The 26,118-nt window shown below is 35.7% G+C and overlaps 1 protein-coding gene across 5 annotated transcripts in view; it reads left to right on the top strand.

Moving 5' to 3' along the window:
- The window catches only part of SLC25A21 (solute carrier family 25 member 21), a 222,504-nt gene that overhangs the window by 179,931 nt on the left and 16,455 nt on the right, over positions 1-26,118 (top strand). For all 5 annotated transcript variants that reach the window (XM_052696863.1, XM_052696862.1, XM_052696864.1 and 2 more), the window contains 3 exons: positions 17,948-18,014; positions 22,734-22,793; positions 24,495-24,602. In XM_052696863.1, the coding sequence (XP_052552823.1) occupies positions 17,948-18,014; positions 22,734-22,793; positions 24,495-24,602 (235 nt within the window). The remainder of the gene's footprint in view (positions 1-17,947; positions 18,015-22,733; positions 22,794-24,494; positions 24,603-26,118) is intronic.

Here is a 26,118-nt window from a genome sequence, read left to right as displayed (position 1 = left end):
CTAGACGCTAACCACAATCCTTTTTTCAAAAGTATTTTGTTCTGAGATTTATTTACTTAGCTGCAGGATTTCCTTAGGCATCTAGATTTTGAACCAGATATTTAACTTTGCCCTTGTATTGCCGGTAATGATTACATCGGTCACTGAAGGATAGCTAAAATGTTAAGTCAGCGCTACTGAGAGAGAGAGAAAGAAAGAGTATTTGCGTGAGTGAACAAGGTTGTTGCTAGTTCCTGTCAAAAGAGGAATTCTGTGCAAAAGGCAAATCCTCAGAGATGACAACAAATGAGTGCTGAGTATTCACCAGCTTTCCAAACTGACAATAGAAGTACTTCAGATAGAATCTGATATTTATAAATATTTCATTCAATTACTAACTACACCAAAACAAAATTTTGATTCATAATTTAATGTATATCTTTATTTTAAAATGCAGCCTACATTGTTCTTCATGATCTAGTACTGTAATGTTATGACATAACCACAGTGACATTTCTTTTACTGGAGGAATGTATATTTTACTGTAAAGAAATCAACTATTATTGCTTACAGATTTACAAACTGCATGTTCTTGTGATTAGTCATTCTTAAACAAGGTGCTGTGAACAGACACCAAAAGTATATCCAATAGGTACGGCTTCTTTTTACAGACCAAACATTCTTTCTGAAATCCCAGAAAAGGAAGATCCCTTTGAAAATTCCCAGTAATCTAGGAGTAAACCACTGTAAATATCACAGTTTTCAATGTCTGGAATAGAAAGAGTCCTGAGGTCACACCTGAAACAGAAATTTGGAGAGTAACATGTTGCATTACTACCTGAGTCATTAGGCCAGCTGTGTTTATGTATATTGTGCAATTAAAATTTGGTGATCCTTTCCCTGATAGCAATGGAGTATGCTGTACTCTGAATTCATGAGTCACATAGAAAAAAAAAATCCACTCTTTGGCCATTATCCAAAAATGACAATGACAAGTACATGAGCAAGTGGTGATTTGTCTTGCTCAGTCCCTGGAAGACTCCTTTTTTTGAGTTCTCTTATTTACAAAGTAATAGAATGTTGGGCAATAATCAAGCATAGAGAGCTGATGGTATTAATATAGCACTGATGGACTGGAAACCAGATGGTCTGTCAGATAATGAAGTATTATCTGGCAAGAGATTGTTCCTGAAAGCCAACATCCTCACCTATTTAGCACTCTGGAATGTCAACATATCAGTTACCACGTTCATGAGGTGGTATGTGTTGTACTTTAGAAGCCATCCCTAAAAGAAGCTTTTAAATTCAAAATTACTGCCTGATGAGAGGGTAAAAGTGCCATTATTGCAGCACAGCTGGATGAGTATAATATACAGCAACATGTAAGCCTTACATTAAAAAATTGAATTCAAGAAGATGACAGAATAGCTACATCCTGATTTCTGCCTAACCAAAGCCATAGTTCCATGAATATTTCAAACCAGTTCTGCCTCCAGAAGAAGCAAGCACTTGTTATGTGCCCAGACCTGTATGCTCTTGATTTTGTGTCTTTCTTCATGCATTTCTGCACCTGTCTGTGAGCCATGAATTGGTTTACTGAGTGGGACTAACACTTTCCAGAAATTATTTGTGTAATGAGTATTAAACATTATAGCACCAAAAGCAAAAGACAAGAAGCCTTTTTTGTTGATTTATATTACTTTGGTAAATTATTTTCAAGGTTTTGTAATCAAATAATGCTAGCAAAGATAGTAAAGTGATTCTCCTTTCAAACAGTCGTTATCAGACATCTTCAAAATATATATTACATATCTTGACATATCTAAGCTATCTTCTTTCTGTCCAATATTAGCATATACTACTTTTTCTCCGTCGGGTGAACAAATGGCTTCCTAGTCATGATTACAGAAAATGCCTTGTGAAAGTAATAACTGTCTACAATGCCTGGAGTTTAAGAGCTGGTGATCAGTTTGAGTGGTCATGAAGGCAGTGAAAATGGCTTGTTGAATTCAAGCTCAAGTTGTGAACTACAGTCTTACTGATAACAGACGTAGCAATTCTCTGGCATCTTCTCTTTAGTAAGCCAGTCTATCTTGTTGATTTTCTTAATTTTGCATTCTACCTGATGTCATAATCCTACCACAGTGGCTAGGGAATATCTCCACATCCTAGGCCAAGTCTCCACAAGCCATCCGCTTGCCTCCAGTAGCTCTGGCTACTCTTAAGCTCTGTTTTCACCCACATTTGACATAAACTAACTACTTAGAAGAAGAAATAATCTCTTTACCAGTTGCTCTCTTGGCTACACACTGTCCCTTCCTTTCATCTGGCAAAAAAGTCTGTGCCCTTACATGATGCAGCTGAAAGGGAGATCCTCTCTACCTTTTGTTTGTTGTTTTCTTGTTCTTGTTTTTTGTGCCGATGTGAAAACAAGCCCAGACATTTTTCCACAATACAGAATGGAACTTCAGATGGGCTAAAGTAGATTTGTGGTATCACCAGGCCCTGCTATCTTGGCAGGGTGAATTTTCTGTCTGCCAAACAGATGACAGAATTCAGAATTTCACTGATGTGAAACTAATGCTCTCACATTTGCTGAAATATTATCAGTTATAGCCTTTCTTTTCCCAAGCTTGGTTTGGGATTGCTTCAAAGCCATTGTTATCTCTGGAATCAAATGTATAATTCAACCCAGCCTTTCTGAATCAAGAAAGAGAACAGTAATTAAGAGTAGGAAGAGTTTGGGTTAAATAAAAACAAAGAAGTCACATACAGAAAGCGGAAGTTAAAATATGCATTAAAATGCATCAATATTGTGATATTTTCTTGGTGAACATTTAATGAAAGTGGTAAGTGATTCAATTTACACAATTGCTGTTTTGCTGGATTAGCAAATTGGATGTAGAATTGCACCCAATTACACAGTCACCATGCAACTATGTCTTTATATAGCCGAATACAAAATAGTTCGTGGAGGAATCAGAATTCATATTACATTTGTTATATCAAAAACATAAAGAGCATTTTCTTGGGTAGTATAAGCACCAAAAGAATTAATAGTTACAAATAATTGCTTTAGCATGAGCTTACAGTGCATTGTAGCAAAAATGATCATACAATCCTAAGACAAAAAGAAGAGAAATGCCGAGTGCAGCTTTGGTAAGACAACTCAAAGTTCTGAATACTGAATTAAATCATTGCTTCAAAGAAAATGTAGAGATACTAAATTAAATGATACTTAATTTATTTAACACTTCAAAGAAAATAGATGCTGAAGAAATTTGAGAGAACCAGAGAACTGCTTTAGGAATACAATACATCTTATGTCACACAATTCAAGGGTTACATTTTTCTAGTAGTAAAAGAGAATATTGAGAAGTTACTTGATAACTATACATAGGCATATTTTTCACCTAAGGAAAATGTTTTCTGACACCAGTGAATTCAAGCTTTTTCAACATTGCTCAGCGTAAACAGTACCTGGGAACCTGAAATTAGGCAAATTCAGCCTTCAAATATATTCTCTCAATTTATTAAAAGCACCAGACCAATCAGATAGAGGAATTTTTGTTGGAGGGCTGTTACTTGATCTTTGCAATTTAAAGTACTATTTATTGTACTAGTATTTAATGTACTTTCTAGGTGAAGGTATGTACTATTAAAGTGATAGATCCTGATGGATTCTTTCTTAGTTTGTCCTCCAGTTTCCCAGCTCATCTCCCTTCCTGAATGAAGCTTTGTGAACAAGAATTCTTGCATTTCCCTGAACCTGCCATAAACTTGCAGGTTTGCATTATAGTAATGATAGCACTTACATCATGCTTCAGAGCTTCAGCAAGTCACTGTCAGGGATCAAGAGGGATTATTTTTCTTAATGCACAATTGACTAGATGCAAGATAGAGAGGATTTTTTTTTCCTTTCTTTTAAGGAAGATTGGACACAGATGATGATGAGATAGTACAGATTTGTCCTTTGAGGTGAAAAGGAAATCCTTTAGAGGAGGATGGTTTGTTTCTGAAGATCAGTCTCACCTATTTACTGTTTGGGGTTGAGGAAGGAATTTCTGAATTTCTACCTCAGTTTGGCAGGGGATATATAACTTTCCTGTTCCAGGCACCCTTTCCTGCTCTTTCTGTCTGTTTTCTACATTCCACCTAGTCTGCTGCCTAGATTCCCTATATTGAAGATCAGTGTCATCTTTAATCTGCATGAGAACAAATATAGCACAGTGAAAAGTCTTTCAGCCAGGCCAGACAGAATTTCAGGCCATAAATGTTTGGTGTTACTCATCCATCATGGCTCTGCCATTTCAGCTTCTTTTACTATCAGCCTATCATCTCCACAAATTTTTGTTTCTTTTGGAAGTAAATTTCCATTTCAGAAGACTTTCACTATTTCTAGTCACCTTGCATTTCCTTTTTAGAACTCTTCTTCAATAATCTTGTATAAAGTGTGGTCATAACATTTAGCATGACAAAAAACATTAGCACAACAAAAACACTAATTAGCACAAATTAGTGTGAAAGACTATGATACACATATAGAAACAAGAACCTGGGAAAAGCTGTGTTAGGAACATGTAGGCATTTCTTAAATCAGGTTCACTGGTGAGATGAACTTGCCCTATAACAAGCAATTACTGTATGCAGACATTAAATGTGTTCTAAATCTTCCTGATGTATTCAGTCACAGATTCTCCCTCCTATGGTAGTCATCCTTATGTTTTCCCACACTGCTCTAACTGCAGATATACATTCTCCAGTTTTTCACTCCTTGTACTTATTATTGCTCCTCATCATCCTTATCGTAGTTATCACTACGAATAATCCTTCTGGTGTACTACATTTTTATTTTCCTTCTGTAAAATCAATCTCAAAGTCCCGTTTGAGGCTAGAACTCCTTTGAACTCTGTAAGCTAAGATACTGTAACTCTAGCCTTATTGCCTTTGGTATTTTTACTTAAGAATTTAGAGTTGAATTCAGATTAGGATTTAGGCTGAAATTTAGATGAGGTTCTACCCCCTCCAGTGATTCACCCTGAGCAATCCAAGTATGTGCAGCAAGAGCCACCTGACTCAGTCAATGACAATTTTACTTTAGTCATCTGGTGGCTTAGTCAGTGGTGTGTTGTGCTCCTGGAAAGAGAGCTGGTGCTAGGATCCTCTTTTTCTTTCCTTTTTCTTTTTCTTTTTATTTTTCTTTTTCTTTTTCTTTTTCTTTTTATTTTTATTTTTATTTTTATTTTCCATTTCCTTTTTCTTTTCCTTTTCCATTTCCTTTTTCTTTTTCTTTTCCTTTTTCTTTTCTGTTTCCTTTTTCTTTTTCTTTTCCATTTCCTTTTCCTTTTCCAAGGGAAATAATTGCATCAAGTCCATGCAGTTGTAATATCTGATTTATACCTAACTAGTTGGCAGGAATACTTCAGTGTCTGTGGAGTAAAAACTGTTTCTTCCAGCACACTCACTCTCACAAACCTTTCTTTATAACAAATAATAGTCCATCATTTTAAAGTGCACAATATTTTGTCATTTTAACTGCACAATATACATAAAAAATGACTGATATTTAGATTATGTTATAATGCCATTAAAAGAACATTAACAAAAAAGTTTTTAGTACACAAATGTTGGATGCATGGCAATGCTCCAATTTTTAATTTTTATTTTTTACCTTCGAAAAATTATTATTATGCCTGGTATTCATTGAGAGAATCTGTTGTTAAGTTTCTCCTCTTATTCTCTTCAGCTTTTGTAGCCTATGATTTATTTACAGTACTCAACATTCTCTATGGCAGTGGGCCGGTTTCACATTGAATCAGTCCTCCTACTTCCAAGAAAATGTTTCCAAATGCTGTGTGTTCTGAAAACATGAAGGCTGAGGCACTGGTTCTTTCTTTAATAACTGATGAAAATATTGATTAGAGTCTCTGTGCTTTTACTTGATTTGAACATATCTCACAAAACTTTTTTTAAAAAATGCCAGAAGATAATCCATTATGGGTGGGTGATTTCCCGGAGATTTCACTGACATGTGAAATGTTCAAAAACGTTCTACACACCTCACAATTCTGTATGTGTAGAACTGTGTGCAACCACAGATGTTTCCACTGCCACAGAATTCACTAAGAACTGCCAGAGAATTTGGCCCAGATGTGCTATAGAATTACAATGACTCTGGTAATAGTGAAACCGTAGGCAGCAAACACCAGATGTCCAGTAAAATGGTTAACACTGAGATCCAAGGCATCGTCACAAACAAGTATGGAGTGAATAAACTGAAAATGTGCAATAATACTTCATTATTCATCAACTCTAATCTGAATTTATGCGTTTGACTTGTTGTGATGCAATACTGCTCCAGTATAACATCCTGTAGAAAGACTGCATTTCAGAGGCTTAAATAATTTTTTTAAAAGAATTAATTAGATAGGTACATCCATCAAACTTAATCCAAGGCTGCGTTTTTCTCCTTACTTCCTTTCTCTTCTCATTTTGCTTGAAAAGTGATTCTGCCTGTGTGTGTGCTGTGATGGCTTGCCCACAGAAAGGATAAAGGAATTGCTGCTAGTGCCAACTTGTGCAGTTCTGCTTTAGTTCAAATGGTAGCAGGCTCGAGCTGCAGTACCAGGGCTCTGTACACTGCTACATCCTGCATCTGTCTGTATGTGGAGCGACTTTTCCTGCAAATACAGGTATTCATTACATTATGAGGCACCAGTTTATGCTTTGCGGTTTCTGAGGGGTCCACATGCAGACGGCAGAAAGCATCATATTTCTCTTTCTACTCTCATTTGATTATTTATGATTTCTTATATCCTCAAGTGTAAGTTTTACACAGCCATTATCAGAACAGACATTTAGCCATTTTTCAAACAAAACAAAACAAAAAGTTTCTATTATAAATTCTGAATCAAAATGTGCAATGTTTCTCATGTGAGCCTGTTTGTTAGTGATGTATATATGTATATACATATTTATATATTTGTACATATGAGGCAATAGACATATGTGAGCATTTGTACATCAAATTCATTGAAGTATTTTTGCTCAAGGCTTGAATGTAGCAGTTAATCTACTCTGCTTTGTCTCTGAATAACTTACAGTACCAAACATCTTCACACATGGGCTTCATAGACAAAAATAGAAGAAAAACACAGAGGATTTGATTTCACTGAGAATTGAAGGGAAGAATCTCTGTTATTATCACTCTCTTTTACACATGAAAATATAAAAACTTACTTAAAAGTGTGTTCATCCCAGGAGACAAAAATTATCCTGAACCGACCAGTGCACCATTGCACAAAGAAAGTTAGGTTGAGCTTCTTTCAGAATTACTGCTGCTCAGGAATTTATGACTTCTTTTTCTTCTTAGTCGCAGAGCTATTTAAATAATTTTCATCTGGTCTCGGGTGATGTCCTCGTGCGAATTTTCATAACCCAAAGGAGAACACAAGGCAGTTGTCAAGACTGGTGAATTTCTCTGCCTTTTTACTGCATTGCCAGTTTTACATGGTTTCAGTACAAAATCATAAATCGTGTAGTTCTTTCTTGCACTGCAAACATATTTTATTAAAGCGTACTGACACTTGAGGGCTTTTCAGTATTATTAACTCATAGTAAAGCATGGCCTGTAAAAGGATCTGCCATGTTGCATGTCAGTACTGCCAGTATTTCCACCTAGCGTTCCCTGTGGATCTCAAGAGCTCACGACCAATTCAGCACCTGTTCCTCCAGCACCAGTTGCAGCTGCAGCACAACCGTTGCAGCCTGAGCTCCCAGCCCACCCTTGCCATGCAAATCTGCTCAGAGCAGACTCTTTCTTCTTCAACAGCAGTTTGCCAGGTGCAGGTTCACAATGAAGCTGCAGTTATAACTGCTTCTTGCTCCCTTAAAACAAGATAAAAATGTCTTCTTGTGTCCTTTCTGGTTTTACTGTGTGGAGGAATGGTTTTCACATGTTTCTAAATTAACTCTCTTTAATACCAGGTGGTAGTTTGTTCATGGCTACTGAACTGTTGTCTCTATTCACTTTGTAATGATCTCTGATGATGGTGAGCTGGGAAGAAGTGTGGTTGCAATTTGCAGTTACACTTGCAAACTGTGATCACTGCAAGCCACATTGCTGCTGAAGGGAAGTGGTAGTCACCAGCTGATGCAGCTGAGTCCTAAGCACTCAGGGCTGATTGTGGAACAAGCCCAATAGCATGCTGGTGTGCTGTGCAAGAAAAAAGATTTCTCTTTGGGAATTCAGAGAAAAATAGATCTAAAAGAAAAATGTTTGATCCAAACTTATTTACTTTTTAGGTATTGTTGGTTGTAAAGGTATAACTATTTTAAGTCATAAAATGCTGAAAAATTTTACTAAACTAATCTCACTGTGTGCTCTTAAATAGCTTGTGTTACATTTACTTGGATTGCTGTGTGAAACTTGTTCATCTGTAAAGTGAAATACTTTGCATGCTTTTAAAAGTAATTTAGGAGATAGGGTTGGTTTGTTTTGTTTATTCAATGCCAAAGTGGCAAAATTTCTTTTCTGCAGAAGGGTTCAAGTTGAGGAGGGTACTGGATCAGAGGAGTATATTGAGAAAAAGAAAACATTTCAAAAGAGATGTTCAAGTTTAACCTGCTGAGGCAGGTATGCTGTTCAGAGAACAAGATGCAAGTTTTTTTAAAAAAATAAATAATTTGGTAGAAACTGCCATATCGCTGAGACACAATGAAACACCGTTGCTTTCTTTATTTAATAAAGTGTTGATTTCGTTATAGACAGCTATGCAGATGAAGAGGCTACTGGCAGGGGGGGCATGGCTATAGAAAGCATAAATATACAGCTAAAAAATAAATAGCAATAATATTAATTAGGACAGCTGCTTCTACTCAACTCCTTCCTTCACACATTTGTCTTCCTATAGATTTGATCTCAGAAGGTGTTTACATATCTCTACACCAAAGCCTTGTAGCAGTTTTTTCATCAGTAACTACACTGAGGGAGAGAGCTTCTCTAAAGCCTTGCAAAATCTTTCCTGTCATTCAGCATTCAGCTTTGGCTGAATTTCTACGGTAACTCTTCGCTAAGACTTCAGCATTTCTCAGTCGCTTAACCTTACCTTTTCTCTCTGAGAAGTTGGGTGTGAAGTTTGGTCACCTCTCCAGACAAAGTAACAGTGTGACATTTTGGTGCTTTACCTTAATATTTGCATGAGAAGCACGAGAGGAGTGCCTACACAGCATAGGAGGTATTGGAAGTGGAATAAGTTTGGAAGCATTACCTCACATGATCTGGAAAGAGAGCTTTCACAGTCAGAATGTATTGTGCTAAAAAGTGAAAATGTTTGTTTCTATTAACTGTCAACTCTGTTTGTTTTTAGATTGGGATAAAGTTAAGGAAAAGCTATTAATCCTTGTGGTATTTTTAGGGCATTTGCACACAGTGCTTGAATAACTGGAGATTGTTTTTGGGCACAGTTCCAGCATCCATGGCAGTCAGTGTGGAACAGAGGCCTTCATGTGGCAATTTTCTTAGAAGCATAACATGGGCTGGAGCGAAAGCTTGAGACTGTCACTACCTGATCAGTGCTCCAAATACCACATGCTTTGTTCTTGGTGCATACAGGACTGTTGCACTCTGCTGGTGCACCTATCAGTGGTATTCCTGTTACAAAGTCATGAATCTTTTATGATTTCCTACTAGAAACATTATGAAGTGAGTAACAAAAATACACAGAAGGTCAAGGTGTTAAAAGATGGAATCAAATTATTTGTTATACACAAGTTTGTGTATTTTTGATGATACCTTTTTCTTATTAACACTAAAAACTGCTGCTTTGAGGTTTTTGAAGAAACAGGAAAAATATATGTGCCTTTTAGTTTGTTAAAAACACTGTAAAATTATTACTGGCCTAGTTATGCCTTTAAATTCAGAAAATCAATATGTTTATGAATCCAAATTATTCCAGACAAAATTTTGCACCTGCAGTAATTGTTGCCTGCTGTTCAATTTATTTAAGTATTTACATCACTGATTGCATCTGAAAATTAAAAACATCTAAGTAACCTAAATTACAAGCACAAATAATTGCAGGTGCAAAACCCATGCACAGACAAAATGATCTCTGATAGTTGGTCTTCCAAATTTCATTGGAAGTTATTCAGTGTATCATGAACCTAGAGTCCTCCTGGGAGAGTCACTAATCTATATAATGACACTGAAAGCCTCTTGACTCTCATATTTATCTCACAGATGGGAAAGAATACATGTATTCAGATAACTCCCTAGAGATTGCACATGTGGATTTTGAAGAGTATAACTTATTCTAGTGAAGGCTAACATTAACTTGCAATCAAAAATTTCCTTCCTGAGCCACATTCTTTCTGATGAAATTAAAATGATGTATTTTTGTTAAGTCACTACTGATCTAAGTAGGACAAACTCCCAGGGCAAGTACAGAAAATTTTGCTAATCTCATGAATTTTCCTTTAATGAGTCATAGCATCAGTTTAACACAGACAAATGCTGTCAGCCTCTTCCAGAAAATTCACTTAGTTATCCTTTCTATGTTTTTATTAGTGTTGAAAATGGATTTCTAAGTATGGTGCTAGAAAAGCCAATTTTTTAACCTGATTCAAAACTGAAAATGAATCATTTTCTTGCATTCTTTAGCTTCAATAGATATAGGTGTGGAGCTGCTTTAAGGCAGTGACTGCTTCCTGTCATACCAGTTATGGCAGTGCTGTTAGCAAAAGAGGGGGGAGAGTTAAATTCTCTTCTAGTGTTTGAACAACTAAAACTTCTACTGAACAAATGAAGCATTCTGCCAGTTCTGACAATCCAAAATACAATGAAGAATTTTTCTGTTTCAGAAGCTCTAGGCAAAGCTGTTTTGGCATGTCTGTAGCTTATTCCAACTGCAAACAAAGGGGCAGTTACAGCGAAAGTCTTTTGGAAATGCTGTCAGTTTTAAGAAATAAGACATGTAGAGCCATTCTGCAGCCCAGCAATTTTGTAAGAGAATAGAGCAGCTGACAGAGATAATGCTTCCATTTGCTCCAATTTCAACAGGAATTGCATCAAACAGACAAAATTGGTATTTCATTCATTGGTGATGGGGGGCAGAATGCAAAAAAAAGTGGTAAGAAAGAAGAGGAAAGGCAGCACCCAGCCCCATGGGGTGTGCTTTGCTGCTCTTCCTGCAGAGATACAGAGACCAGCAGCACTTTTTGCAGCTGGCAGTCACAGCCAACATTATCCCATATGGCCCAAATCCTCCCTTAGTAGGGGAGGTCATTCTAGCTTTCCAGCCCTGGTACTTGCATTGTGCTCTCCCCAGCTAAACATTTCAGAAGGAGGCCCTCAGCTCGCTGCCAGAGGCTGCTGGGTGGTGGTTGCACCATCTGAGTACTCTGCCAAAAGGCATGGTGGGTCATGGCACAGCCTGATGACAGTCACCCTTTTAATTAAGCACACAATTAATTGTTCTATCTGATTTTAGTACTCACATTTTTAAAAATCTGGCTTACTTTAAGTGAATCTGTTACTCAGGCAGGACATGGTAAAAATGTCCCTCTTACTTAAATGATACTCATCTTCCAAACAAGAAGTCAGAACAAGATATTCTTTTTTCTTATGCATGGAGAACTATTGAGGCTATGTTGTCCATTACAGTGCAGGGCTCTCACTTCTACTTCCTAGATGCTTTTTGCTAGCTGCTTAGGTATAGTGAAACACAAAGAGAATACAGGAATAAGTTATAGAGAGTAGAATCATTTCAATAGTGAAAAATTCTAACAAAGATCCCTTTTTTTACTCCCACTTTTTGCTGCCATAGACACAAGAAGGTTTCATCTTTCCCCCTCTTGAGGGATTTACATGTAAGTGTGTCCTGTAGCTCATTTAGGTTCAGCGCAGACCAGAAAGCCAAAAATTACCAAGGATTTTGACCAAGGGATTGAGAGGTGATTAAAACTCATGAAAGAAAGACTCATTTCTCAGTAAGAATAACAAAGACACATGGATGATGCATCATAATAACTTCATAATCTGACCCACATGCAGTAAATATGGGGATGACTGTCATTTTAAATAAGTGAAGTAGGTTGATGCTGATTATTAATCCATTTCTTGGCCTGTCTGATTGTTTCTGAGCCAATTCCTCCACTTCTTAGTATTTTTCTGAAGTATCTTAAGAGCACCTTTCACTGAAAGTCTCTTCCTTTTTAGCCAGTTACTTTTCAGACTGTTACCTTAATTTATTTGGGAGATTTCTTTCCTGAGACAGTCTGCTTCTAGTATTCTTGTAGCTGGACTTTTGATATTCTAATACATAGTACAGTGTTTCTTCAGCCCCGTGATAAAATATAATTCTGTACTACTTCTACTTGCTGGGAAGAAATTATATTTTCCATTAATTCCTATGTGTTGCAACAAATAGTAGTTTAGATGAATGAGAGCTCAGTGAAAAAAAAATAATGAAGTATGCTATAAAAACAAGTTCCTAGTATTTGGTGCTTGTGGCTAAAATGGCAGGTATCTGTGTAGGCAGAGAATAGATACAAAGCAATATTTGCATAATAAAAGTTCGGAAGCTAACTCGGCTAAGTGTGTCATTACTAGCTTTCTCTGAGGTTCCTGTAGTGTCATGTGCTTAACATCTGCAGTAGAATAATATACTTCACAAGAAAAAAGATTTTTGGATAGCAACAGAGTGTTGAAACTTGGTTTTCTATGAATGTTCCTAACCTTTAATATATTTTCAAGTATGCCCAGCTCCTTGCCTGTTCCTGCTGAAGGATATCCAGATTTCCCTATTGGATGCCCCTTCAGCTGGGCAAATGGTTGTAGGCACGGTTATTTGGGTGAACTGCATGTGTGACTATTGGCTGGTGGGTTGCTACTCTCAAAATAAATGGCTAAATTTTTCTTCCCTTTTTCTCAGCAGGAAGTACTAATTTGCATCTGTCTTCACTAAACACTTGCTAGTTTTCCTGAGACTTCTGGGAATTCAAAATCTTTGAAATCTCCGGCTTGGTCAACATAGAGATTACCTCACACTAGTGCATATATTAAAGGCATATTGCTCCAATTTCAAATGTTTTACCGTCTGATAGTAATAAGTTCACAATATGCTACATACCATGAAATAAAAAAATATCTTTTCCCTGGTGTAAAAAAATTTAAGTAAATTTTGTTACATTCAGATATGTATTCTTTCTCTCTTTTTGAAGAATAGCCACTCTTCTGCCAAGTATGTCTTTAGAATTCCTTCTCTTTGTTGAAAGAAAAATCCTTGTAAAAACAGAAAGTTGCACATTCCATTTAGTATAAGTGACATGATCATGAAACCCAGGTCTTTTATTTATACTTGGGATAATATAGAGGTAATGAAAGTAGTATTGGACCTAAGAGGTATTTTGTTTCAATTATAAAACAGTGTGGGTAAGAAACTTCAATTTGACAGCAATATAAGAAAAGCAATATTGTGTTCATGCCTTCAATCAGCTTTATTAGATCCTTATAGAGAAAATTATGTGAAAGAGAGAAAGAAAACAACAAACTAAGCAAGATCACAATTTCAGCATATTTTGGAGAAAATAACTGATTTGGGTTAGTTGTCTTGCCAGGATGAATGACTCAAGGCTTCCAAAGAAGAAATGGAAACCAGAAGGATAGCTAAAGCCTAAAGAACAAATTGAGAATATATGATTGACTGTAATGTTTCAAAATCAACTTCTGCAAAGACAAGTTTGGGCTGTGGCCCAGAATACAATTGAATGGTGGTGTTCATTTAGACCATTATTGCTGAAACAAAATAAGATGTAGCTGTGGCTGTGTTTCTGTTAGAGATTTACTTGTTCTTTCCAATGTTTCTAGCTAGGAATATGATGTCACACTCTCTCTCCTATCACAAGCTGCAGTGATTGCTGCTGTTCCACAGTTTTTCTGAACACTGGTTTTCTGAAGAGAGTTCTGAGTCCAAGTGATAACATCTTTCAAATGTGAAATGTCATCACCATTCATTAGTTTACTTTGAAAAATTTTGTACACTGTGTGCAAGTAGGCTAATTCGTTGTTATTGACCAAAGAGAAAAGAAGTATAACATTTTCATGTGTGGATGCATTTTCTTGCTGGCATGGGAGCCATTTAAGTTTCTGCTATCATCATGCTGGTGTTTAAAAATAACTAAATAGCTCATTCTGCAAAGATTTCAAATAATGAAATCTTTAATGAGCATGATTTGTAAAGCATTACTTGAAAAATGTGGTGGCAGCTGCTCAACTCGTCTGAGGAACAGAAGAGTCTCTGCTTCATGCAAAAATGTATTCAGTTGATAAGAGATGGTGATGAGATGGGACTATTTTAATTTCTCCTTCCCCTCATTCACTTCATCTCAATAACTGTGCTTCCTAACCATTTTTTTTTTTTTTTTTTTTTTTGATGTTTCTATTTCAAACAAGGAAAAAGAAACCAAACAAACCACATTTTGTAATTAAATACTGAGCTAGTTCTTACCATGTTTACTGAATTACATATTGCCTATATGTATGTATCCTCAAAGTTTTCATGTGTTTTTAGACTTCTTAATATGTTCCATAGGAATAGATCTTAACTCCTTCCTCTCTGTTTTTGTGTGGTAAAATTTGCCTCCACGAAAGAAAAGACGATTAAAACAGTGAAGCCCACTTGCAGGGACATGAATATAGCTGCTGATCTCTGCAGATTTTCCTTGCTCACAGTAGAGGTTCTTCAAGGAAAAGCCATCAGTGTTGGCCTTATAGCAGATTGGCTTCACATAATGTGCCCAGGACAGCTGTCCTGTTGAGAACTTTAAACCAGGAAAAACAGGTGAGTTTATCAGCAGCCTTGTCACTGAGCAATAGACGGGGCTGACAAAGGGCATGGGTAGTGGGAACCTAAGGGAACACACCATCAACAGCTCAGCTGTCACCATAAGCTGTCACCTCAAGCAGATTCAAGCGTTTGCATTTAAGCAAATAAATGCCTGAAGCAAGAAAAGCATTTGGAGGACTATTGCCAGCAGGTGAAGGCAGGTGATCCTTCTCTTGTGATCAGCTGTGATGAAGCCTTGAGTGCTGTGCTGAGTTCTGAGCTCCTCCATACAAGACTTGTATGGCATGCTTGGGCATACTGGAGAAAGTCCAGCAAAGAGCCACAAAAATGAGTACATGACTGAAACATCTCTTCTATGGAAGAAAAGCTGGGAGAACTGGAACTGTTCAGCCTGGAAAGAGAAGGCTTAAGGGGCTCTTATCAATGTGTATAAATATGTGAAGAGAAGGTGCAAAGAGGATGAGGCCAGGCTCCTGTCAGTGGTGCCCAGTGACAGGACAAGAGGCTACAGGCACAGAGTACCAAAGGTGTGATCTGTACATCAGGAAGCACTTTTGTATTTTGTATTGTAAGAAGGATTGAACAGGGTAACCAGAGACATTTTGAGGTCTGTCTCCTTAGAGGTATTTGTAGCCTGACAGGTCACAGTTCTGAGCACCCTAGTCTGTGTGCCCCTGGTAGAGGAGGGGTTGAAGCAGATGGACTTGGAAGTCCCTGCCAGCCTCAACCATTCTGTGATTCAGGAGTAATGGATAATCGCTTTTAGTATTTTCAGTTTCACTTCTCTAGAGTTTTCGAACAGCCCACAGCTTGGCCTACTGATCATCTGAATAGCTGATATTTCAATATTGAAACGTGGCAGAATTTTGGATTTCTTTTTAGAAACAATTTTTTTGGTCTACCAATATTGCTGAGATTGTGAATGTGTTGCTCACTTTAGGTTATCCTTCCCTCTACAATTTCTCTGAAGAGTTTTCCTGATATTTTCAGAGCCCACTGGAATGTTATGTAACTTATATTTTCAATAGCTACATATATTTTAACATGCACGAAGGCTACACTGAAAAAGCAACCTGAACCGCTGTGTAAGTCCAGGTAATGCTGTTGTGGGAATTAGAGCTAAAAGAGTTATCTCTCAATTTATACATATTTTTGTAATGAGAAAATCTGGATAAAGTTTAGGTCTCACTTCTCATCACTTAGAACTACACCTGAGAGTAGAGCAGCGGAGCATGTTCCATTTTCAATTTCCAATCATGATGGAGTACTAGAAATTCCAAATGTGATGCCTGTTGTAAATACACTTACAGTGTTTTAGATTGAACTGTAAGGAAGAAGGTGTTTATAGGAATTTGTGTTCTTTTTTGCTGATCCTTCTTGGACCTTGATTTCAGTTTGAACTCATGTTAAACTATGTGAATCACATGCATAAAGTTGTTCCATGTTTCAATAGCTTGCTGAATCAGCAAGAGTATACTCTGAATATATATAAACTGTTAAAAGCTAAGACTGTAGCCACTCTATTTATACCTATATTGTTTTACCAATATCTATGGTTATGTATGTCTATATATCTGTTTATATCTATATCTATATCTGTAGAGCAATACATACAGGTATATGTTTGTATATCTGTATTTTTTTATATTCCTAAACTGAGACTTGGAGGAAATTCAAACATCTGACTCCTCCAATGAATTCCTGAAATCTCTTACCTAGGAACGTTCAGTGTTTTGTCATGAAACCATCAATGTATAAAATGATCAAAGTTTCTTTTCACAGTAGACTGGAATCTATATCTTGCTCACTTCAGAGGAGCTATAAGTGATATTCCCAGTCTGGAAACTCTTCAAAACCTAAATATTTTATTTACATTGGAGTGGCTTAGTAACAGAACTTCAAAGAAATGTTAGGAGGGTGAAAAAGATGATATAGCATTTGTAGCTTAGTTGGATGAGGACTGTAAATTTAATTGTTTTTCTTTGATGTGCATAGGATAGCTATAGAAGGTTCTGTTGTGATTACTGTTTTACACCCTGCAGAAGTATCCAGCATAATGGGCAGTTTTATAAAGATGAATCACCTTTAAACATTTCTAAATGTGATTTCTTCTGTAGACTGTTCCCTCTTACAGTCCTGAAAGAAGCATAAGATATCTGAAGATGGATAAGCGTTAAGATATACTCTTGTTGGCTGACAAGGTAGCTTTTTGCAGATTGCAAAGCACTACCTCTGTAATGTGGAGGCCTAGCAGACACAAACTATGTCTACTTTTACATCAGTTGGGGATTCTGAGAACTATCTGATGTATTCCCAAGACCCAACCTTGTATAGTAAGTGGAACTCAGACTGCCTTTAAATACCTAAATTATATATATATATAAAATTTAGGTAATGCAAAGTATCACGGTAGATCAACGCTTGGCTTCATATGAACTCCAGAAGACTACACCTATTGTAAATCCCATGACCATTTAAGGGGCCAGGCTTAGAGAAGGGCAAAGACCTGAATGAGTACAGTAGCAAGACATTGCTACTTTTCTTTTTTTTTTTTTTTTAGTTTTTTTCCAAGATGAAATCCATGTATTCTGTCTCTGTGAATACCTAACTTGTATTGAAAAATGAATTGCCCCAAAAAGTTATTTCATGTATTTTCAAGCATGTAAAGAACAAAATTTTAAAAGGTGCCTTAACCTAGTATCTGAAATGAGCATGCAGATTTTTATATGTAGTTTGCTGAAATCAAGCTTTTTTTCAAATTTGTATTTTGTTACTTCTATTTTAAATATCATTATTGCTACATCAAAAAAACAAATATAGTGAAATACTACTTCCTCATCAGTGTCAAAATTGTTCCTCTTCTTTTAAATATAATTTCTTGTCTACTTGGGAAAATTTGACTGAATTTTTACTTCTTAATTGCTGACTTTTGATTGTCTTTTCACCGGCACATAATAATATCGGTAATACATTAATTAGTAAAGCAAAGAAAAAGCATTACTATTATATGTTTGTATGTTTGGAAACATTAATTGCTTTGCCTGAAAGGGAAAATTGAATTGGCAATATGGCAATGATCTGCTGTTTATCCATACAAAAAATGTTTTTTTTTTCTCCAATAGATTGCTTGGTTTCTACAAAGGAATACTCCCTCCCATCTTGGCTGAGACGCCCAAAAGGGCAGTGAAGGTAAAAAATATAAATCAACATGCTTTTCCCTTTAAAAACATAAGCAAGAAGAAGAGCAGCTCTAATATATTGTGTTTCTTCCACACTGATTGACATTTGATTCTTAAGATTCTTTGGCATGTTGATCTTCTGATTTTTAGAAGGAGTAAACTTTTCTGTTGAATAAAAACTCTACTTGACTAAGAAGTGCAGGATAATGCTTTTAAAAGTTAGGATATTTTTTATCTGTGAATATAATGTTACTGAAAAACAAATTGTGATTAGTTTATATAAGCAAAGTTTATAATAAAATACTAGAAGTCAGATTTTAGCTTCACAATTACCTCTGCGTTAAACTTTAATTGGAAACACCTAACAATTTACAGAGCAGCTAATACTCTGAATGGCTTAATAAATGAACACAAAAAAAATTAAGGAAGCCACTCCTAGAAAGTATTTACTAAGAAACTTGAAGTGGTGTATCTGTAGGTTTTAAGTGCTGCCTGAGATTTTTCATATACTTTAAAGAACAGCCTTATCTATAATGTTGCTTTTTTCCAGATGGAATATATATGTGGGTACAACTTCCTATCATGCAAGGAATGTTTTACTCCATCTCTTGAAATGGATGCTAGCCTATAACAGTGTATTCAGTGTCAAATGTTGATCTGATTTCCTTTTACTATCCCCTATGTAAATTTGTAGATCATTGTTTTAGTACCACTCCTATGCAAAATATATCATTACGCCAAATTTTGTTCAGTTATACCATACAATCCCTTTTATCAAAACATACTTTAAAAAATCACCTCATCTTACAGTTCTAAATCTATCAAAGAATCCATTTTGTCTTTCACTTCACAACTTTGAAGTCTTCTATAGTTATGTCAAGTATGTTTGAAAGCAGTTACTATACAGAACATCTTGATTTTCCTTTCTTTCTTCTTTTGTTTCATTCTAAAAAACTGCACCTGGTCCTGAGCCTTAGCCTGCCATTCATCATTCACATTCCAATTCCTTTATAGAGGAAGAATATTAGAATTAAGTGCCAGGATATGACCTTGTAATTGGAGTTCTGTTAATGTTATCTTCTTGTTTGCATTAACATTTTAGATGCAAATGATGTCATCTATCTCAAAATTATTTGATACTCAACTAAGCAAACTAAAGTTCAGTTTAAAGGCAAAGTGGCAGTGGAGAAAAATGGATGATATTTAAAAGCTTCCTAATAACTTGTTTTCTTCAGACTGATGTTTTGGCTGTCTCTCTATTTCATTGCAGTACGAATGACTTGAAGTTCATCTGATCATGCATTTCAGATTCCAGCATACATTTAACTAAAATACAAACCCGAGTTTGATTTCTCTCCTACCAGCCTGAGTCATTCAAAAATGAGAAATCACTTTCTCTTAGTCCTGTGGCTTAGTCTCCACAATATTAAATATAGTTATAAAATATAAAATTGGGAGAAATCTCTGTGGGTCATCTGGTGACCTATTACCCAAAACATTTCTGACTTCATAGCTAGAGCCTTGTGTAGTTGAGTTCTCAAAATTTTCCAGGATGAAGACTGCAGCCTGTCTGTGTTCTTGCTTCAGTGCTCAATTTCTCTCACTGTAAAGAATTTTACCTTATATTCTGTCCAAATTTTCTCTGTTGCAGCTTTACATCTTGCTTCTTTTTTTTTGTTGTTGTTGTTGTTGTGAACTTCTGAGAACAGTCTGAGTGTCTTCTCTTTAACCTTTCTCTAGACAGTATAAGGCAGGAAGTAGATCCCCTCAGCCTTCATAACTTCAGGATAAACAAACTCAGTTGTCTCAGCCTCCTTTTGTACATCATAAGCTTCTTATATATTTTTACTACCTGCTACTTAGTGAGATGCTTTCTACATATTTTTTGGGCATCAATGTGAGGGCCCAGTATGGTTTCTGAAACTTTGAGAAACAGGTCTAAATGCTAAACGTGCCTCTAAATTAAATAATTGATTTCTTAATTTTTGCACTATTCCTATAAACTTTTTGCTGTTCCAAGGACACCAACGTGGCATTAAGTTATCCTGACATAGCAGCTCTGTTCTACACTGGAAGAATAGGACAGTACAGTGATGTATTTGTAAGATCTTGGATCCTGAAGCTGTTTAATGTCAGATGTTATCTGCCAGCACAATTTCTAACATCCAAATAGAGATAGTGAATCTATGCTTTGGCCCAAAGAGAATTAGGCTTGGCTTAATTTCTCTTCTCTTAATTTCCACTAAACTTGTTTGGTTATAAATGTAAAACTCTAATGGAAACTCACTGCTTCCTTTGGCTCACTCTCCACCTTTTATTCCTCTGAAGGTATTAAATGTTTCAACAGGCCCAAGTATGTCCCTTGCCCATTGCCAAACTGGCTAGGGTCATGAAGATCTCTGTCAATGCCTATGTGTTTGAGGTCATAGAAAGCACAAAAGATAGAGAGACAATTTTTCTGCCTTGATTTGGGTTTGTAATGAACTTTTTTGAAAACTTCTAGGTAAGGTGTCTTTTATATCTCATAAAAGTGTATAGAGCATGAGCTAGGCAGATTTTGTACTAAGAAGAAATTTAATTTTGCTGTTGATTTAATTTTTCTACTGAAATATATTTACCTGAAATGATTATTTGCTAAAAAATATAAAGTTGCTAAAACAAAGTTATATAGCCACAGTTATTCAGCTTTCGTGTTGCGTCAAAGATGCAGGTTCAATTTAGGCAAGTAGATTCTCATATCTGTCTTGCTATTTCTTTTTATTCTTTCTCTTCATCTCCCTTCCCAAGAAGGAAAATAGGTATTTCTGTAAGATGAAAAGTCTAAGTTTATAAATTTATGTTAGATTGAACTCAGAGGGAAGAAGTGATGATGCCGATAGAATGGTTAACAGATGAACTTTTGGGGCAATCTATATTGTTCATGCATTCCCAGACATCTTGTTTCAAGCATGTATTTTTACCTCAGTGTTATTGAGACATCTGGTAAGTACTTTGACTATTTTCTGTGAATTAAAGTGTATCTTTGCCAGATGGACAATATTGGTTATTATATACACAAAAGCATGCATTAAATACGTTTATGGTGGAATTTTTTTATTTTTATTTTATTTTATTTTATTTTATTTTTGCACAAGGCTATTAACTTAATACAACTGTAGAAAGACAAATTGCTCTTTTTTTAAAAGCAACTTGGGTAGATATAGATAATATAAATCCATATGATATAGCTGGATACTTTTAGCAAAACTGTATGTATACTAGCTACTCTATTATATCCGGAAACGTTTAGATTGGGTTTTACTGGTATGTATTTATTTTCTTTCAAAAATGATATGAAACATCGTTACTATTAAGTATTTATTCTATTTATGACTGTAGGAAGTGATTGATTTTTAAGGTAAAAATTTTAAGACCAAAAAATTGCTATCAATGTATTTCTGCCTTTATTACAACCATTTTACAGATCTGTGACACTATGGAAAACATTAAGGAATACCAGAAATTCCATTAAAGGTTAGGAGGGCAGCAATGAGTAGGAAGATGCTGGAGAGTGAATAAAGCAAACTTTTATTGCAGTAAGAACTGAATTTAGTTCTGAGAAGTAACTCATCCTACAACTGACACTTTCTCAAAGATTTCCTTTTAACTATAAGTAAAATGATATCTTCAGTTATCCAATAAGACAGACCTAAGAAAATCTTCTGTCTTTTCTGATTGTTGTCAAAGCCATCCAATGATTTTAAATGTATTTGCAGGATGTTTGCAAAATGGATGTTAGATCTGTACACTATTTGGATTGCAGTTGTAATCAAGGCTCTGTTTATAGGGCCTTTTCTGCAAAACATTGTAATCCTTTTTGGTAATAAAAAAAATGTATATCCACTGGCTAGAGTATTCAGTCCTTCAGTTTCAGTTTTTAAAATCTTAATTTTATGTTACAGAAGTGTAATACATTTCCTACTTTTGTAAATATGGTGTTATTATTAATACTGTATCTCTGCTGTACTCAGTGAGATCTTAACATCTTTTTAGAGTAAGCAGGTCTTAACTGAAGACCATTGGTGCAGGTGAAAAAAGGTTCTCATTTCTTTCTTGAAGTTCAAACACAAAACAGCATAGCATGTTAAACTCATCCTATAAGGAACTTCAGACGATCAGAACTTCTGAGCGCCATTGCCGCTGACTGACACTTGTTTATAAAGAACAAGAACTATAAAAAATGTGTCTCTTGAAAATGAAAAACTATAATAACCTACTCACTTTCCATCTTAAAAATGTACAATTACATCTTTCTGTTGAGAAGTAGACCAATATATGAGAAATATGAAGGTGATTGCTATATTCTACATTAAATACGAGGGCGATTTCTTGTGGGATGTAGTATCTGCTAGTACATTTAAACTAATACAAGAAAATTAGATGATAAACAATAAACTGAAAACAAAAACTGTGTTTTAAGTGAACTCTTATATGAAATAATAATTGTATTTATGCTGATGTGCATATTATACTTCAGGTTTGAAGCCTAGTTATCTTCATCTGGACATTAAACACTGATAGAGTGAGCATGAAACTCATTGAAAAATGGAAAGTAGCTTGTGTTTATTTTTCAGCTCTCCATGTGGCTACTTTAGATGTGAGGTAGTGAAATATTGTAGCTTGGTTTACTAACTTGCGTAATTGACTCATAATTTTTTCCATGCAATTTCAGTCTAATTTCTCTTTATAGTTTTTCACCTTTGAACAATACAAGAAGCTACTAGGATATTCATCTTTACCTCCAGGACTGGTATGTATGATAACACTTCATGTTCTATTTTCATACATATATATTGAACAACCCCATCTGTTTCCTTCCATATTGGAAGCCCAAATTTTAAGGGGTACACAAAATGTTTTTATACGAAATGTGGCTAGCATGTGTTGTCTGCCTGCTCATATATAGGGCTTAATTCTACTATGGTATCTTTTAGAATAAGATAATTTTATATTACTACTTTCTATAAATGACAGTTAATGCATATTTTTCACAATAATGGCATGACAACTATATGAAAGAACAGATATATTTCTGGACATGCTACATAGGTTAGGCTAGTGAAAAATTCCTAATACCAACTGTCTTAAAATTTGCAGGAAAATCTTGAGAAAATTGCCCATAAAAAACAAACACATCATTGCTGACCAAAAGCCGCTCCAATTCATACAGCAGATAAAACAGCAACCAGCCATCCCAATGTTCTTGCACATTTTTGGTGCATTTTTGATTACCATAGAGGCATTTTTGCTTCTGAGGTAGGCATGATAGAGAGAGAAAAAACAACTGAGAGAGATTCTGGCCAAAGCTACGCAGAATGTCCAGAGGTGCCTCCACATGATTCTTTCTGAGATAAAAATTACTGCCAAAAGAGGGATGCATTATATATATAATGCATCATATATAGCATTATATTGTTGCTGGTTGACAGTGAAAGAGATAGATTTCTGTTTCTATCTTACATTGGAAAAATTGGTGTGTTGGTAATATGGTAGTATGGCTGGAGGCAAAGGCACTATGGATAAAGCCTGCCACTACCCTTCCAATTTACCGTTCTCTTTCTTGAGCTCCCTGGAATCCTGGCTCAAAACCCTCTGTATTGAATGAATTATTTTTCTCACTATTGTTTTTTCCTTACCACTGGTTTCCTTAAATTTTGACAGATATACTCAACGTATTGTATAACGGTACTGGGACTCTTTTCAGCCACTCAAAAGTTCAGAGACAAGAAATGGAGGCAATAAAAGTGCAAAGTGATCACAAAAATTAAATGATCGCTCTGATTTTTCTTGTGATTTGAATATTTAAATTATTTTTCTGTAATTTAAAAAAACAAAAACAAAACAAAACAAAAACAAAAACAAACAAACAAACAAAAAACCCTACCAAAAAGCATGTATTTCTAATTGCTCTTTCCTGGTGGAAAGCAATGTAGTAAATATCACCATTTCTGTGGCTGTAATGTACCATCAGCTTCTAAGTAGACAAAAATAATTCACCCTTTGAAAAAATGCTGACATTTCCATGTGTGCCACTTATTCCCATCCTTTTCAAGGATGGATGTTTACTTAGGAGGACTTTTCTTCTCCTTGCACAGTTTGTCTAAGTACCTCGCTTCTAGCTTTTTCCCTTGCATTTATATTTGTATTTTTACTTAGGCTCCACCCAAAGATACTAGGAGGGCATTGTTTTTCCATGTTTTCATCATAAATCGATACCACAGAGTGCAATGACATTTTATTTTGCATTTTTTGGAATGTGGTTTATGGCTATTGTCATATTGTCTTCAAGAATTGTCAGCATCCAATCAAGGTCTAGCTTTTTTTTTTTTTTTTTTTTGTAGTAGAGCACTGACATAGCTGAAGTATTTCATTGTATTCTCTCATTCAGTTTCATAATCTGAATATATTTTACTACTTGATTTTTACATGCTGATTGACTTAACTTTCCTAGACATTTGCAGTTGCTGGCTTGGGATCTGGATTAACAGAGGCAGTAGTGGTCAACCCTTTTGAAGTAGTAAAGGTTACCTTGCAGGCAAATCGAAACAGTTTCACAGAGGTATGAGAATTGCACCACTGTTTGTTTTGTTTTATTAAGCGTCGTGCACTTGAAAGTTCATGTTTAGACCAAAATATCTATGCTGTACTGGGTTGATGCAAATGATTTTTCCACAAGCCTAGTGGAGAAGGAAAAATGAGATAAAAGATTCATTAAATTGTGCTGTCAGATTTGCATCAAGATGCATACAGTACTGTCCTCTGTGTCAGTATTTCCATTGCATATATTCAGTGAATCTCTTTACTCCCACAGCAGCCAGTAGTACAGCACTGTGAAGAATTGTTATCCTGAAGTACAAATCTGAGACTCTTATGTACATTTACCCTGGCAGTCTCCAGACTTCTAGTGAGAACAGAGAGTTGGCATAAGATGCTGAGGTCCAGTGTGCTGGGCAGGTCCAGCTGATGTCTTTTATGTTGAAATATAGCTGGTAGATTTCACAATCTTGGATGAATTTATTGATGTTAAAAGTAGCTGTTATGGGCTCTGTAATTCACTCAGAGAAGCATTCTCCTAGAGAATAATTTTATAACATTTGATAAATTTTTGTTACATTCTCAATGCATACCAGAGATGTCAGGTTGCCCAGGGTCTCTGGCCTAGTCATTTTTTAACTATGAGCAGTAAAACCGCTGAAACAAAGAGCTCATACTGCACAAGAAAAAAAAGGGTTGAGTTACTGCAAGGAGAAAGCAGTGCATGGGAGGATTTCCATTTCAGGAAAGTACCTAATTTACACTTAACATAGGATTGAAAGTATCTATTTGCCCAGATATTAAAAAATCCAAGGGTCTTAAGTTCTTAAATCACAGATATCCATTTTAAATATATATTTTAAAAGGGATTATAATTTTAGAATTTGTTGTAAATCAGAAAAACTAGTGGCTTCAGTACCACAATCTCAAGTTCTCATTAAGAACATGTTGAAGGACATTCCATACAAAGCATGTAAACTCAAGCCTACTGGAAGAAGCTCTTGCATGTTATTACAGAGTGTAGGGTAATGGTACACTCACTTCATTACCATGCACTGTTTTTCTAAAAGGTTTAAGTAAGGTATGTACCTATCCCATTGTGTAGCTTTCATATTATATGATGAAACCTAATGCAAGTCACATATTTCTTTGACTATTGTATTGAAATAATAAATACATCTCGTCTAAAGGAACAAGGAAGAGCATGAACACATACACCCACACCCAGACTCCTGCACACCCCCAAAACAAATATTCACACAGTACAGTGACAGTTGAATTATTCAGTGGTACCAGATCATCTTTCTAGGGCTGATAGATTTAAAGAGGAAGGCTGCAATAAATCACATATTGGCACTATTGTCATTTGGATTGCTACAGGTAAAAATAATGCAATTTTTTTTTGTTTAGATAGAGTCCCAGTTTTGTTTGTTTGGATTTCTCTTTTTGTCTTTTCTCTGTAGCCATGGAAAACTCACTGGGTATAGATCCTGATGTGATTATAAAAGTCTTCTCACTTGATTTTACAAGTTTCTGCTCTA

Source organism: Tympanuchus pallidicinctus, unplaced genomic scaffold (assembly GCF_026119805.1).
Source record: "Tympanuchus pallidicinctus isolate F22 unplaced genomic scaffold, pur_lepc_1.0 scaffold3, whole genome shotgun sequence".
NCBI lineage: Eukaryota > Metazoa > Chordata > Aves > Galliformes > Phasianidae > Tympanuchus > Tympanuchus pallidicinctus.
This window is presented reverse-complemented; position numbering and strand designations above follow the sequence as displayed.